General features: G+C 40.1%; 2 protein-coding genes and 1 pseudogene across 2 annotated transcripts in view; all 3 read left to right on the top strand.

Annotated features, from left to right (window-relative positions):
- The window catches only part of KLHL9 (kelch like family member 9), a 153,676-nt gene that overhangs the window by 117,603 nt on the left and 18,550 nt on the right, over positions 1-17,523 (top strand). The gene's annotated exons all lie outside the window — the stretch shown is intronic.
- Positions 1,529-3,336, top strand: LOC101274278 (interferon alpha-8-like; annotated as a pseudogene).
- On the top strand, positions 11,284-11,853 carry LOC101274041 (interferon alpha-1-like). The gene has a single exon (XM_004275040.4). The coding sequence runs from the start codon at positions 11,284-11,286 to the stop codon at positions 11,851-11,853; it is 570 nt and encodes a 189-aa protein (XP_004275088.2).

Here is a 17,523-nt window from a genome sequence, read left to right on the forward strand (position 1 = left end):
AGACATTTGACATTTTACTGTACGTTCATGCTTTGTAATGCACCAAAATACAACTAGCCTCGCCTCTCTCCATTTCCCATTTAAGGGGCTAAGACATTAGATTTGAATTCTTCCACATGACTTTATAGGAGTCATAGCTCATGTTTCCAGACATAGTCTATGGATAAGAGTGGCATAAATGTTAACACTAAGGTCTAATTCATACCATTCTCTTCCTTCTGTCACCAAAAGTGTGCTCACCACATATATATGTGACAATGTGCTTGGCAATGTGGATTCCAGAAAAGTAAGGCAGGGATGGTGACTGACCTCCAGGGAGCAGGGAAGACAGACTTTAGAGGCAGGATTAGGATGAGGGAAGCACCACGTGCTCAGTGCAGCTGAGGGCCAGTGCTCAGAGCTGATGAAGAGGAGGGCCTGGGAGCAGCAGAAGGCTCCACTCTGACAAAAATCTGGGGCTCCTCAATTTAAATGACATCAGATTTTGATTTCCTCTTCTAAAAAACTGAGACAACTCAAGTAGTTGTCACACAGGCAAATGTAAAGATTAAATGAAGTTTGCAGATTATAGTCTGAGAATCTGAATTTAGTGAACATAGCTGCCTTTAGCATTAATGTGACATATAGTAACTTGCAGAGTCCATGATCAGCCCCGCCAAGAGAGGCTTTGACTGCCGCTCCCTTAACGCTGTCAGGGGTCTGCGTGTTGAGGCTCCAAATGCAAACTGCAGGAGAGGGGTTGCCTTCTGGACTGCGAAGGAGCAAAGCCCAAGTTTCCAGGCCTAGAGCAGTGTCTGGTACATTAAGGAGAGAAATCCTACAGCACTTGAAACATTTGCAGAGAACCAGCATCGAGGAGAAATGGCTGCTCTGTGAATAGTATAAATGAGATAAACGGTCCCTTCCCTCATCCTCAGTCTCAGGCCACCTCTGGTGATATTATTTTAAGACAAAGGTGTTTTTAAATGTTATGGGGACCAGGAAATGGGTTATAAAATGTACATGGGGCAGAGGGTGACAAGAAATGGGACATTCCTATATTTTTAGCTATGGAAGATCACAACATTACTTCGAAATCTATTTCCTGGCTATTTGGGTAAAGAAAGGGAGGGCTTCCCTCAAGCATGGAATGTAAGAAGGCACCAAATCTAAGTGATCAAGATAAATCATATTTTAACGCAATATATAAAAATGAAACCACCACAACATACATGCTGAAGAAAATGTCAAAATTTTAAATAAAGACAGAAATGACCCTGCATTTGGATGACGCTGACAGTCTTACAGAGGAAGGCTTCACATTGCCAGTGAAATTTGGGTAATTTCTGTTTAGTCTATAAAATTCTTACCAGAGAAAATGAGAAGATCAGACCTGGTAAATGTCCTCAGCTTCTTGTCCAGGACACTAATAACTCTTCTTTCTACACTACAGTCAAGCTGGAGTCCTGGGAAAGGGGTTTCAGAAACTCGAGTTAAATAAAAATTATTTAAGACTTCATAGAGTCACAAGAAATTGTCAAACACTGCAGTTCTCTCAAACAAGTAAAGAAGTAGTCTTGAAAATATTAATGAGTTTGCTTCCATTAAAGCTAGGAAAGTAAAATTATATTAAATTCTTGTTTTAGTATAAAGAAACTATAGTTTAAATAGTTTAATAAAATGCTGTTTTAATACCCGTATATTTTAATATCCTACCTTCAAGATTTAAATATTTTCAGAAAATATCTTAAAATATAAAAACTTCTAAAATATTTAATTTTAATCACGCAATGTAAGTTTAATTTAAAAATATAAAAAATAAAATGCTGTGAGTTTTTTTTTTTTTTTCTGCGGTACCGGGCCTGTCACTGCTGTGGCCTCTCCCGTTGCGGAGCACGGGGTCCGGACGCGCAGGCCCAGCGGCCATGGCCCACGGGCCCAGCTGCTCCGCGGCATGTGGGATCCTCCCGGACCGGGGCACGAACCCGTGTCCCCTGCATTGGCAGGCGGACTCTCAACCCCTGCGCCACCAGGGAAGCCCCCTGTGAGTTTTTTAATGTTCCTACCTTTCAGTTATTCAGTACTTCCTCCCCCACGTTAACGCTGTATCCTTGAAAGACACCATGAAGTCCCAGAGCATCTACAGGCGCGCTCAGCTCCCGCGTCCTCGGCCCCGGTGGTGGCCGTGCTCCGACTCACCCCCAGGGCGTCCCCAACACCGTCCGGGCGTCCCATCGCCGCCGCCGCCTTCCCCTTTCTCTGAGCCGTGGCAGCATAGCGCCAGAAACGATTCCGAATCTGTAAAATCGGCCCCAACTCGCTTCCCAGCTTCAAACCCCTCAGAAAACGGCTTCTTTCCCAAAAATGGCCTCGCTCAAGTTTCTGTGCGAAAATAAAGCACAAAACTCAGGGGAAAGCCCGAAAACGCAAGGTTCCAGCTTCCAACCAGACAAAATTGTCGCTGGCGCGGCCGCGACAAGCCTCCCACTGGAGAACTCAGCATCGCGAAGACAAGTTTTTTTCTCACTATTAAATCAGTATAAAGTTGCTCCGTGAGGATGCAACTCAACTTTCTCTCGGGCTGCCCAAACCGCGGAAACTGCAAACTCTCATAAGTCAGCCTTTCCCTAGCCGAACCCATCAAAAGACATCCGGCGCCCGTTAGCCGCCGCCTAGAGAGCGCGCCGTCCCGGGTTCCAAGGAAGGAACCTTCCGGCTAATTATTTAGTGGTGCCCGCGCGCCCCCTCGCGGCCATCTCGTGAACCACTGAAATTCTCAATGGCCCAGATCTATTTGCTAGTGGCAGGAGTGATACTCTGCTCCATCCCTGCTCGCCCTCTTGGATGGAACTTGCCTTGGATCCAGAGCCTGCAGAACAGGGAACTCTTCATACTTTTGAGACAGATGAAAAAGATCCCGTTTCAGTCATGCCTAGAGGACAGAACCGACTTCAAATTTCCTTGGAAAAGAGGGAATATCACAGAAATCCTGACGACTCAAGGCACCAGCTACCACCATCTGACGCTCCAGCAGATGGTAACTTCTTCAACAAGGAAGAAAGCCAAGCTGCTTGGAACAACACCCTACTCCATAAACCACCCTCTAGCCTTGATCACACCTTGGAACTACTGCATAAGCAAGTGGAAAATGACAATCTGGACTGTCCATATTTGGGAACTGTTGTCCGGAAATATTTCCAAAGAATCCATCTCTATCTGAAGGAAAAGGAATACAGCCCCTGTGTCTGGGAGGTTATCAGAGGAGAAATTAAAGTGTTCCTTTCTCTCATGTAATAATTCTCCAATTACTGTCAACAAATAAAGAAGAAAGGTACACCTGTGACACTTCTACTCAAATGATTATTGTCTGTTTAGTCCTCTAAGATACGTCCACTCATATTTCTGCACATGCTGAAAAATATCTGAAGTATCACGAGTTTACAAAAATATATTTACAAAGAAGAACACAATCTATTTTCTTATACAAGTAATTTTACAATGTGCTTTCTAAAATCTGTGTAACTTCTTGGAGGGTATTTGGATTTCCAACTATGACGTTTATTTTAAAATGGAAAGGTTGTTAGCATAGTATGCTGTTCAAGACATTTGTCAGTTAATTTCATGCTAGCTGCTGTCACAGAGAAACAGAAAGATGTCAGTAATTGGGTCATCATAGAAATTTATCTTTCCATCCTTAAGAGAAAAATGCAGGCATTCCTAATCAGATGAATTTTCTAGCTGGCCTCCTCTAAACAGTGATGTAGGGACATGGGTGCCCTCTATTGTGTGGCGTTGCTCTATTCAACGTGTGATTTCCGATTTGTGGTGTGTGAGTCTATTCCACTCAGTGGTAAAGGAAAAAGTATGGGGATTACATGGGATGTTTTCAAGGGCCAAGACAGTATAGGGCAATATCACCTCTGCTCACATTAGTTGGCCTGAATCTATTACCATGGGAATCTAAGTGCAAAGAAGTTATTGGGTGACTAATGGAAGAGGAGACAAGTTCAATGAATAAGACTACTTTTCATTTTTATACTATTTGTACTAATGACATTCTAGAGAAAAGAAACCAAAACAATGTTCTTGCTTACACTCACATTATAAAAAAAAGTTGACTTGGGGTCTGACTACACAATTTCAACTTAGGTATGATGACATAGATGTCACTCATTAGAGTTCACAGCGTGATTGACTCTTTGAAAGAAGCATTCAAGTTCATTCCCAAAGGCACAGACTAACAAGGAAAATATCCACAAGTATAGACACAAGTTGTTTCCTTTTTGCCTGAGAGAGACAAGAAAAGTAGGGCCACGTAGCTCCTTGAAAGTACTTGAGGATGACTGAACTAAAAGTGGAGAGTGGGTCTTCCATTCATGTCCAGGCCCGTGATTCTCATCCTTATCTGCTAAATACTGAAAATGCTAACTTGAAGAAAATAGAGCTGCAAAGTCTTTTAAAAAATACCTCACACAATATTCCATTGTAACTTCCCTTGTAGAACCATAAAGAATTTTAAAGTATGTGTAGATTATTGTCCTTTCACGTCATATCTATCAAATATATGACTGAGCTCCTGAAATGATAGGGACTGGACTAGCTGTCTAGGAAACGGGGGTTGGGTAAGATGGTGTCTCTCCCTTTAGGTATTTTACACACTCCTGGAAGGTATTCTGAGGATACAATAGGTCAGGACATGTCTTACTATTTGGGCATCTTCAACAAAATAGCATAGACTGGGTAGTTTGTAAAGAGCAGAAACTACTCACAGTTCCATAGTCTGGAAATCCAAGATCTGGGTGTCAGCGTGGTCCAGTTCTCCTGAAAGCCTGCTTCCAGGTCACACACTGTCCACTTCTCCTTGGCAGAGACTGGGGGATTTATCTGAGACCTCTTTTAAAAGGGCACTAATTCTAATTTTGAGGCCTCCATCCTCATGACCTAATCACCTCCCAAAGGGCCCACCACCTAACACCATCACTTTGGGGATTAGGACTTTAATGAATCTTGTGGGGTACCAAACCTTAAGAACATAAAGGTCTTTAAAGGCTACATACCTGTCATTTACAAGTAAGAATACATTCATGCTGAGTAAATAAAGATGAAAGGGCAGGTTAGCAGAAAAAAAGAGCAGACCAAGGACTCAGAATCCAAACTCATGGTTTTGGACCTGAAGTCATGCTTTAGTTATTACCGGCCAAATTTTGGAAATCAAACTGAAAGGAGCCCACTCTCACATGGAATGGAACGAAGATACAGGATGCAACAGATCACTCATCATTCTTGTGAAAAGTCTCCAAAGATTCTCAGGAGAAACGTAGTAATTGCCACATCAATAAAGATCCACTAAGGAGTAATATGTGTCTGGTACTGTGAGCTGTCAGATTCAGGAAGAGTCTGAGTTCAGATAGGTGGCTCTGTATATGACACCAGGCTAGTTCTTTTCTATTATAACCTAGTAGAGGGCAAATTAGAGATGAGGCCATCCTCATGAGTTTAATATAGTGCCAGGCAAAGGCTGAAAATTGTGCTGCAACTTGAATGCCCAGAACCATATGCACCTTAAAGGAAACATAATCCTAGTGGTTTTAGCAATAAACTCAGTAGGCATGACTGATACCAGTAAGGGAAGAGTGGAAATATTAGCCATTTCGATTATAATCCCAGCAAATATGGCCCTGATGAAGCAAAACAGCTTGGTCATTTGCAAATGACTTCCAGTAGGAGGAGAAAATCTAAGAAACTGCTTTAGTTAAAACTACCTGTTGAGTGATTACACTGCGCCTGGTGCCCATGATACCACAGAGAATAAGACAGAGTCCAGTTACTGCAGAGCTGATTTGCCAAAGATGGTCACATACCTATTGTCTGAAGATGGGAATGTAGAGGGCTGAAGCAACATAACTTCCACTGCAAAATAAAAAGTATTAAAGATTGGAGCTGAAAGTTAATTCTTTCCAAGACATAATATTTATTCAGTTCTAAATTAATTATGAAGATGGTTTCCTTTGGTTTGAAAAGGATAGACTTGGATTGGCACCTCTGAAAATCCTTAGGGAAATTTGAAATTTAAAGCAAAAATAGAGAGAAAGATTCAAATTGATGATGACTGCTAAATCATGCATTCTCAGTGGGGATGCTAACTGCTTCCATGGGTACAAACATTAGTTTTTAGGGGTATGACAAATTTTGCTATTACAATGCTGTGGCACTCCAAAGCTTAACCCTATACAACAAAATCTTATTCCTTAGTATTCATTTTTGTCTTTGGGTTTTCCTATGTATCATACACACAAGAAGCGTTGACACTGAGTTCATGGACGATAAACAAACTGCATACACGATCAGTGCTCCAAACTATGGTGACTTGATGGCTCACCGGAGGACTTTCTCTCCATCATTTGCTTGATCTCAAAGTAATATTGTGAGACGTGGCCTTCACTTACTTCTGAGCTCCCATTGGCTGTCTTGTGGATGTTGCTTATGTTTGAGTCTCAGTATGATTTGCACTATGGGAATTAAATACAAATAGAAAATTGTATTTGCATATTAAATACAGAAAAGGTTATATTTTATCATTTAATTCTACTGAAATTGTTAAACACATCCATAATTACAGCAAGTGCTTAACAGAAAAAAATGTTTACAATATCTAGATGAATATCTAGCAGTAGTGAAATTAAAAATTATTTTCTGAAAAAAAATTATTGTATGATATGAAGCAAAATTAAAAATTAAGTACCTAAAAATAAATATTAAGAAAATAATTTCAAAATTTCAATGATTTTGAGCAGTTTTGAATGATTTTTAAGTATATCTATACCTTGGTAGTACTATAATGTTTATAAATTTTATTTGAATATGTAGTTTGCTACATTCCTGTTTATATAAGTAAATATAGTAATTAAAAGTCACTCTGAAAACTTAGTTGTAAAGTTAAATTAAAATTCAATAGCTTATCAATCAGTGTGATACACCACATCAGCAAACTGAAGAATAAAAACCATATGATCATCTCAATAGATACAGAAAAATCTTTTGACAAAATTCAACACCCATTTATGAAGAAAACTCTCCAGAAAGTGGGCATAGATGGAACCTACCTCAACATAATAAAGACCATATACAACAAACCCACAGCAAACATCATTCTCAATGGTGAAAAACTGAAAGCATTTCCTCTAAGATCAGGAACAAGACAACGATGTCCACTCCCACCATTATTATTCAACATAAACCTGGAAGTCCTAGCCACAGCAATCAGAGAAGAATAAGAAATAAAAGGAATCCAAAGTGGAAAAGAAGTAAAACTGTCACTGTTTGCAGATGACATGATACTATACAGAGAAAATCCTAAAGATGCTACTAGAAAACTACTAGAGCTCATCAATGAATTTGGTAAAGTTGCAGGATACAAACTTAATACACAGAAATCTCTTGCATTCCTATACACTAACAATGAAAGATCAGAAAGAGAAATCAAGAAAACAATCCCATTTACCATCAGATCAAAAACAAAAAATACCTAGGAATAAACCTACGTAAGGAGGCAGAAGATTTGTACTCAGAAAACTATAAGACACTGATGAAAGAAATCAAAGATGACCCAAACAGGACTTCCCTGGTGGTGCACTGGTTAAGAATCCGCCTACCAATGCAGGGGACAAGGGTTCGAGCCGTGGTCCGGGAAGATCCCACGTGCCGTGGAGCAACTAAGCCCATGCACCACAACAACTGAGCCTGCATGCCACAACTACCGAAGCCCGTGTGCCTAGGGCCCGGGCTCTGCAGTGAGAGAAGCCACCGCAATGAGAAGCCCACACACTGCACCAAAGAGTAGCCCCTGCTCGCCGCAACTACAGAAAGCCCGCGTGCAGCAACCAAGACCCAATGCAGCCATAAATAAATAAATAAATAAATAAATAAATAAATAAGACCCAAACAGATGGAGAGATGTATTGATACCATGTCTTGGATTGGAAGAATCAATATTGTGCTAATGACTATACTACCCAAAGCAATCTACAGATTCAATGCAATCCCTATGAAATTGCCAATGGCATTTATCACAGAGTTAGAACAAAAAATTTTACAATTTATATGGAAACACAAAAGACCATGAAAAGCTAAGCAATACTGAGAAAGAAAAATGGAGCTGGAGGAATCAGGCTCCCTGACTTCAGACTGCACTACAAAGCTATAATAATCAAAACCGTACGGTACTGGCCCCAAAACAGAAATATAGATCAATGGAACAGGATAGAAAGTCCAGAGTTAAACCCATGCACCTATGGTCACCTAATCTATGAAAAAGGAGGCAACAATATACAATGGAGAAAAGACAGTCTCTTTAATAAGTGGTGCTGGGAAAATTGGACAGCTACATGTAAAAGAATGAAATTAGAACACTCCCTAACACCATACACAAAAAATAAACTCAAAATGGATTAGAGACCTAAATGTAAGACTGGACACTCTAAAACTCTTAGAGGAAAACATAGGCAGAACACTCTATGACATAAGTCACAGCAAGATCCTTTTTGACCCACCTCCTAGAGAAATGGAAATAAAAACAGAAATAAACAAATGGGACCTAATTAAACTTAAAAGCTTTTACACAGCAAAGGAAATCATAAACGAAATGAAAAAATCACCCTCAGAATGGGAGAAAATATTTGTGAACGAGGCAACTGACAAGGGATTAATCTCCAAAATATACAAACAGCTCATGCAGCTCAATAACAAAAAAACAAACAACCCAATCAAAAAATGGGTGGAAGGAACTTCCCTGGTGGCGCAGTGGCTAAGAATCTGCCTGCCAATGCAGGGGACATGGGTTCAATCTCTGGTCTGGGAAGATCCCACATGTCGCAGAGCAACTAAGCCCGTGAGCCACAAATACTGAGCCTGCGTTCCACAACTACGAAAGCCTGTGCGCCTAGATCCCATGCTCCACAACAAGAGAAACCACTGCAATGAGAAGCCCACGCACTGCAACAAAGAATAGCCCCCGCTCACTGCACCTAGAGAAAGCCAGCACACGGCAACAAAGACCCAACACAGCCAAAAAATAAATTAAATAAATTTATATTTTAAAAAAGCTTTAAAAAATGGGCAGAATATCTAAATAGACATTTCTCCAAAGAAGATATGCAGATGGCCAAAGAGCACATGATGCTCAGCATCACTAATTATTAGAGAAATGCAAATCAAAACTACAAAGAAGTATCACTTCACACTGGTCAGAATGGCCTTCATCAAAAAACCTACAATAAATGCTGGAGACAGTGTGGAGAAAAGGGAACCCTCTTGCACTGTTGGTGGGAATGTAAACTGATACAGCCACTAGGGGGAACAGTATGGAGGTTCCTTAAAAAATTAAAAATAGGGACTTCCCTGGTGGTCCAGCAGTTAAGACTCCGCACTCCCAATGCAGGTGGCCTGGGTTCAATCCCTGGTCAGGGAACTAGATCCTGCATACCACAACTAAGAGTCTGCATGGCGCAACAAAAAGATCCCGTATGCTGCAACTAAAGATCCCGCATGCTGCAACTAAGACCCGGCTCAGCCAAATAAATAAATAATTTTTAAAAACCCTAAAAATAGAACTACCATATGACCCAGCAATCCCACTCCTGGGCATATACCCGAAGAAAACCATAATTCAAAAAGATACATGCACCCCAATGTTCACAGCAGCACTATTTACAATAGCCAGGACCTGGAAGCAACCTAAATGTCCATCAACAGATGAATGGATAAAGAAGATGTGGTATATATATACAGTGGAATATTAGCCATAAAAAGGAACAAAATTATGCCATTGGCAGAGATGTGGATGGACCTAGAGACTGTCATACAGAGTGAAGTAAGTCAGAAAGAAAAAAACAAATATCGTATAATATTGCTCATATGTGGATCTAGAAAAATGGTACAGACGAACTTATCTGTAAAGCAGAAATAGAGACACAGATACAGAGAACAAACTTATGGATACCAAGGGGGGAAAAAGGGGGTAGGATGAAATGGGAGATTGGAATGGATATATATACACTACTACGTATAAAATAGATAAGTAATGAGAAACTACTGTATAGCACAGGGAACTCTACTCAGTGATCTGTGGTGACCTAAATGGGAAGAATACCCAAAAAAGAGAGGATATATGTATAACTGATTCACTTTGCTGTACAGCAGAAACTAACACAACACGGTAAAGCAACTATACTCCAATAAAAAGTAATTAAAAAATAGAGAAAAAAGGGAAGAAAAGATACATGCACCCCAATGTTCATTGTAGCACTATTTCCAATAGCCAGGACATGGAAGCAACCTAAATGTCCATTGACAGAGGAATGGATAAAGAAAATGTAGTACATATATATATAATGGAATATTATTTAGCCATAAAAAAGAACGAAATAATGCCATTTGCAGCAACATGGATGGACCCAGAGATGGTCATACTGAGTGAAATAAGTCAGACAGAGAAAGATAAATATCATATATCGCTTATACGTGGAATCTATAAAAAGGGTACAAATGAACTTATCTACAAAACAGAAACAGAGTGACAGATGAAGAAAACAAACTTATGGGTACCAGGGGGTAAGGGGGGGAGGGATAAACTGGGAGATTGGGATTGACATATACACACTACTATATACAAAATAGATAAATAATAAGGATCTACTTTGTAGCACAGGGAACTCTCCTCAATACTCTATAATGACCTATATGGGAAAAGAATCTAAAAAAGAGTGGATATACGTATGTATAAATGATTCACTTTGCTGTACACCTGAAACTAACACAACACTTTAAACCAACTCTACTCCGACAAAAATTTTTTAAAACTTCAATAGCTTAAAAAAAAAATTCAATAGCTTTAAAACTTTTTGTCATTCTTAATCCTGCAGTGAATACAAAGAGTAAGCTTTGCACTTTTCGTATGTACAGAGTAGAGATATCCATGGAGTACATAAATACATACACAGGACATATGTGTTATCAAAATTTAATGTTGCGGAGGCAATTAGGAAAAACTATCTAAGAAGGCTCTGTGGGCAGGGGCAGAGGCAATAATGGAAAAAAATATTTGCGAAACACTGCCCTAACCCATTTGGAGAGTGCAAAATGAAAAGCAAAAACAGAAGTAGAAAGTCACAAGAAATATTCAGAAAATGGAAATGAATACATTCTTATTTAAGACCCAAGCCTGAAGGAAGGTCTTCAGAGAACCTAGAGAGCAGGGTTCACAGAGTCCCCACCTCAGCCAGGCCGGCAGCATCTGCAGGATCCCCGATGGCCCCAACCTTGTCCTTACTCCTGGCCCTGGTGCTGCTCAGCTGCCACTCCAACTGCTCTCTGGGCTGCGACCTGCCTCAGACCCACAGCCTGGCTAACACGAGGGCCCTGATGCTCCTGCAACAGATGAGGAGAATCTCCCCCTTCTCCTGCCTGAAGGACAGAAATGACTTTGGATTCCCCCAGGAGGCGTTTGGAGGCAACCAGTTCCAGAAGGCTCAAGCCATCGCTGTCGTCCATGAGATGATCCAGCAGACCTTCCAGCTCTTCAGCACAGAGGGCTCGGCTGCCGCTTGGGATGAGACCCTCCTGGACAAGTTCTGCACTGCACTTTATCAGCAGCTCACTGACCTGCAAGCCTGTCTGATGCAGGAGGCGGGGCTGGAAGGGACTCCCCTGCTGAAGGAGGACTCCATCCTGGCTGTGAGGAAATACTTCCACAGAATCACTGTCTATCTGCAAGAGAAGAAGTACAGCCCTTGTGCCTGGGAGATTGTCAGAGCAGAAGTCATGAGATCCTTCTCTTCATCAACAAACTTGCAAGAAAGACTCAGGAAGAAGGAATGACACACACCTGGTTCAACCTGAGAAATGATTCTCACTGCCTAACAAGACCACACTGCCACCTGTGCTGCCATGTCAAAGACTCTCATTTCTGCTCTCATCATGCCCTGAATTGAATTAATTTGTCAAGTGTTTTCAGGAATATTAAGCAACATGATGTTCTACTCTACAGGCACTCGTCCCTCATAGATGCCCATGCTGATCTATCTACTTACTTATCTACTTAAACATTTATTTATCTATTTTAATATTTATTTCACTATTTATAAAGATTTAAATTATTTTTATTTACATAATATTATGTGCATGTATACACTGTGGTTAAGAGAAGAAATATATACTTTGTATTAACTCAGTTTAGGAGTTTTCTTTGTTCATTAAAGTCTTACTAGAGAAAACTTCATTTGTTTATTCTTTAAAAAAGAAACACCAAGCCTGAATGTGCAAAATGATTAAAGAATGTGTTACAATTCCTTGACCATCATTATGATTCTCACATTAGAAATAAAAATAGACTAACTCTAGCCAGGTTTTGTGTTGCCCTCAGGACACAGACATGAACATAACTAATCCAATCTTGCTTTTTATAACTTTGATTTTTTTTTAAGGAGAGTAACCTAAAAACAATAATTAATTCATATTTCAATTAAATTTTATTACTTATTTTAAAAATAGTTCTGATTTGTAGTAGAAATGAATATCAGTTAGGTTGAATGCTACAATGAGAGGGAGAAAAATGGAATTCCCCCAGTAGAAGGTGGATCAAGCCATGTGAGGATACAAAAATAAAAGCAGTAGATATTACCTATAGTTAACTAGTAGGCATTTCAGTGCAAATGTCCATTGGATACTGGAGATGGCAATTTACAAGCAATCCCACGAAGTGTAAAGCATGGAACTGAAGAAGTGATCAAATGTGAGGACAGTATAGAATGAGAAAAGGACTTAAAATTGAGTCCTATGACCTTAACCTTAAAAGGGAGGGAACACCACAAAGGAAGCAGACATGGAATGGCCATATGTTAACAAGAGAGAATGGTGAGAAGACCGTGTTTGAAAAGACTGAAACTGCTTAGAAGACTCAATGCATTCATGAAATCATAGATGGAAAATGCTCCCTGCATTGGGAAAAGAGATGGCATTGGCCAGTTAGTGAGAGCTTGTTTGGTAGACTTAATCAGCAGAAGGTGAAGAGAAGGTGGAAGGATGAGTAAAAGAAGGTAATGACAATATACATAGAAAACAGGTTTGAGATATTTGCCATCTGAATTGGAGGAGAGAAAGGAGGTCCTACGCAAGGCTGGGACCTAGAGTAGAAGGTGGCTCATTTTATTCTCTGCATGGTTTTACCTTTCTGAAACATTTTTGCCTCAGAAGAAATTTCACGGATTTGATGTATTGTAACTCATAATCATATTTAATATTTTATTTACTTTAAAACATGACATATTTAATTATTCACAAGGATAATTTATCATCATTTTGATTAACATTATATTGATTGTCAGTAAGCTGCTCTGTAGATTGAAATCATCCACTACATGGGAAACAGATGGCACTGACCTTACTGAGAGCTGATTTGGTGGGATTAATCAGCAGAAACCATACTGGAGTAGGTGGAAGAGTGACAAGAGAAGAGAAGAACTCCCACTGTCATTGTTTCACCTGGGGAGTCACTTTACTTCTTTCACTCTCATCATAGTCAGGTTTGTATCTGTTTTCACTTTACTTCAGTGCATCAAATGCAATGACGCTTTCCAAGAAAGTTGAATGGAGAAGGATATTAGTGATGTATTGAACATTATGGAAAATCATAATGTTTCCGTTTATGTTTCCGTTTTTACTTTCCTATTAAGCAACTAACCTCAAGTTGAAACAGGAAGTAATTCAGTAGTAGCAAGACAACCCTTGCCAAGAAAAATATGAACTGAAAAAGAATGTATAACATTACAAAGACTCTGACACCAGGAAAGCAGAGAAGGCTAACTTTATCTAGCATCCTAGGCCCTAAATTTTCACCACCCTACATCTTCATTGTGAGATGGAGAATGATGAACCAAGAGGCTCAGTAGAAATCTACTGAGTCATCTAATGATGGTTACTAATTACTTCAATATAAGGTTCTGATGTGAGGTCAACAGAAGCTTCTAATGGGAGGTCTGATGGAAAATCCAATACTCTGTTAATAATTATTTGGAGTAACTGTTATGAACTCTGTGCTAATGATACAATGGTGAACAAGATGCAGACCTGTCTCCTATAGTGGTTATTTGCCAAACAGGTCTAATAAATCTATTTTCAAGAAAACCAATCCTGGGCTGCCCTGCTGATGCAGTGGTTAAGAATCTGCCTGCCAATGCAGGGCACACGGTTCAAGCCCTGGTCCAGGAAGATCCCACATGCTGCGGAGCAACTAAGCCCGTATGCCACAACTACTGAGCCTGTGCTCTAGAGCCTGCATGCCACAATTACTGAAGCCTGTGCACCTAGAGCCTGTTCTCCGCAACAAGAGAAGCCACTGCAATGAGAAGCCCGCGCACCGCAAAGAAGAGTAGCCCCCGCTCGCCGCAACTAAAGAAAGCCCATGCGCAGCAACGAAGACCCAAGGCAACCAAACATAAAGAAATAAATAAATTAATTAAAAAAAAAAAAGAAGACCAATCCTGAAGGATAAGCCAGCTTGGCCGATATGGAAAATAAAGACGGTAGAAACAGAGTCCAGGACTAGAAGTAAACACAGCCAACCTCTTAGCAAGATAAATGTAAATACTCATCTAATGGTCAATTTACCTCAGTTCCTTTTATCCTGTACATCACGTTCAACTTTTAAAGAAACTTACCATACTAAAAGGTGAAAAACACAGTTTGAAGTGATAGGGCAAATATCAGAAACAGTCTCAGATACAGTAGAAATTTAGGAATTATCAGACCAGGAGTTCAAAATAACAGTGATTAAAGTGCGAAAGGCTCTAATGTATTCACCTATTTTATTCTTCTACTTTATCTCAGTCAAACTATGTATGGTACTTAAAATAGTTTTGCTTGTATAATATCACGTTCAACTTTATAATGTATTCAAATATAATAAAATATGCTTACCTTTATCTTTTTTCAAATTATTTTCTTGTTTAATTTATGAAAATCTTCCCCAGATGACAGCCTGCATTGGTTTATTCTTACAAAAAGAAATAGCTTAAATTCTCAAAGCATAGTGAAAAATGGATGATGAATTTTTTTTTTTTTTTTTTTTTGCTGTGTTGGGTCTTCATTGGTATGCACAGGCTTTCTCTAGTTACGGCGAGCGGGGGCTACCCTTCGTTGTGGTGCGCAGGCTTCTCATTGCAGTGGCTTCTCTTGTTGCGGAGCACAGGCTCTCGGCACGCAGGCTTCAGCAGTTGCAGCGAGTGGACTCCGCAGTTGCGGTGCGCGGGTTCTAGGGTGCACAGGCTTCAGTAGTTGTGGCTCGCAGGCTCAGTATTTGTGCCTTGTGGGCTCTAGAACTCAGGTTCAGTAGCTGTGGCACACGGGCTTAGTTGCTCCATGGCATGTGGGATCTTCCTGGACCAGGGATCAAACCCGTGTCCCCTGTATTGGCAGGCAGATTCTTAACCACTGCGCCACCAGGGAAGTCCTGTATGATGAATTCTACTCATCATTCACTTGTTTCAGTAGGTTATATTTTACAACTTCATATTTCTATATCAGATATATAATAGTTCCACGAATAAAGAGGTGAAAAAAGCAAATGCCAAGGAGTTCTGTTTGGAAAAGAAAGAGATATAAAAACAGTAATCATGCTAAAATTATTTCAATTAAGTTTCCTGTTACAATGAGAGATAAAGGAAACGGGATTCTCTCACTAGCATCTGGAATGAGGCTTTTCAAGAAGGCAGATGTATTCTATAAAGTGCTCTACAAACATCTAAAGACAGATTTCCCATTGGTGGATGCATATCCAGATCTGGAATCTACAACAACGTACATCATGGAGATATTAATTTGTGTTTGTTGCATATTTGAAAATCAAGATATGGTAAGGATGTCATTACTTATGAGTAGGATGTAGAATGAGAAGAGGACCTAAAGCTTATGAGGACCTTCAACTTTTAAGACTGAGAAAGAGAAGGAGAGGCTGCCAAGGACACAGAGATGGAGTAGCGAGTGCAGTTAGGAGTCAGCCAGGGAACAATGATCTTCAGGAAACACTGAAGAAGGAAACCAAGGGTTTGAGAATTAAACAGGATGAAATTTAAATAATTATTTATATGTGAGATAGGATTCTGCATTGAATGTAGATTCTGCCAGGACATGTGTGTGATCCTGGAGAATCACGTAACTTCCCTGAGCCTCAGTTTCCTCAAATATAAAGTAAATGAAAATATTCCTAGAGTTGTTGTGGTATTAGACAAACTGGAACATTAAAGAGCCTTTAGCAGAATATCATCCACTGAGTGAAGGCTAACAGGTAGTGCCTATCTTCTTATTTTTTCATACAGATCTAAATGGGAATAATGAATTCTCCTCTCCCTCTCTCTGTCACTGACTGCAAAACACTGACAGCCTAAAAAACAGAACTGGGAAAAACTGTTTCATCAATTGTATGTAATTTTATGCATAATAATATAATAATACATATCTATGCTACATACTTATGAATATATAGTATAAGGTATACGATATATATAAAATTCTATTTATCTATCTGCTGATTCTGATACATGGCATAACTCTCCTTCATCTCTTCTTTCCTGGATCCCATTTTTTCATTTTTCAAATACCATAATCATTTACTTTCTCCCAGTGTAGAAATCCAGTGTACTCTCCCCATTCACTCTGCATTCAGCTGTACTGCCCATTCATACAGCTGTTTCTTTCTCCATTAGGGTTTCTGGCTGTCAATTTCCCCTTAAGACTACAAAGCCACCAATGGAAAGCAGAAGCTGAGTGAAAGTTCTAGGTTTGTCAGAAACTCTCATATGACTCCACACTCTCCGCCTGCCAAGCACTGCAGGTCCAGACTGTCCAGACTCCCAGAGAAACACAGTAAATAGATGGCACCCTGCCCAACACTGAACAGTGGTGGAGAATCCAGGAGCTCACCTGTGCCTCTATTTGCACACTTCCACGTGCTGACTGCACTAGGAGGAACTCACCTGGTTCAGGACTCTTATTTGCTCAAAAAGCCCAAAGCGCAGGAAACATCGAGTTGAAAGGCAGCAGCAGCTTGAGAACTTGGAAGGAGAACAGAGATGTTTAAAGCGTTCACTGGAACAGCGGCAGGTCCTCAGGACATGGAAGAACACAGATGAGATGCACTGAGGCAAGTGTTTCTCCAGAACATTTCTTTTCAGAGAAGAAAAGATTGAGGTGCATGCGATAGCACAGAGTTCTCCCACAAGGACGTGGCCACTAGCAGTGTCCCTAGCACTGATACCACAGCAGCCTGCGGAGTCTTGGAAGGGACGAGGGTTACCTCAGTGCCAGCTGCAAACTTGTTTTGTCCTTAGGACCCAGCAAGTAATCACAGAGCAGGGAAGGATATTCCTGGGGACAATGCAATCCAAGGAATTTCTTACATTCCATCATGATGTCTTTGCCCCTTTGAAAGACAAACAAAACAAAATATGCTTGAATAGAAGGGACACAGGCAGGGATTTTAATATATTTAGCAAC

This window comes from Orcinus orca, chromosome 6 (assembly GCF_937001465.1).
Source record: "Orcinus orca chromosome 6, mOrcOrc1.1, whole genome shotgun sequence".
Classification (NCBI taxonomy): Eukaryota; Metazoa; Chordata; class Mammalia; order Artiodactyla; family Delphinidae; genus Orcinus; species Orcinus orca.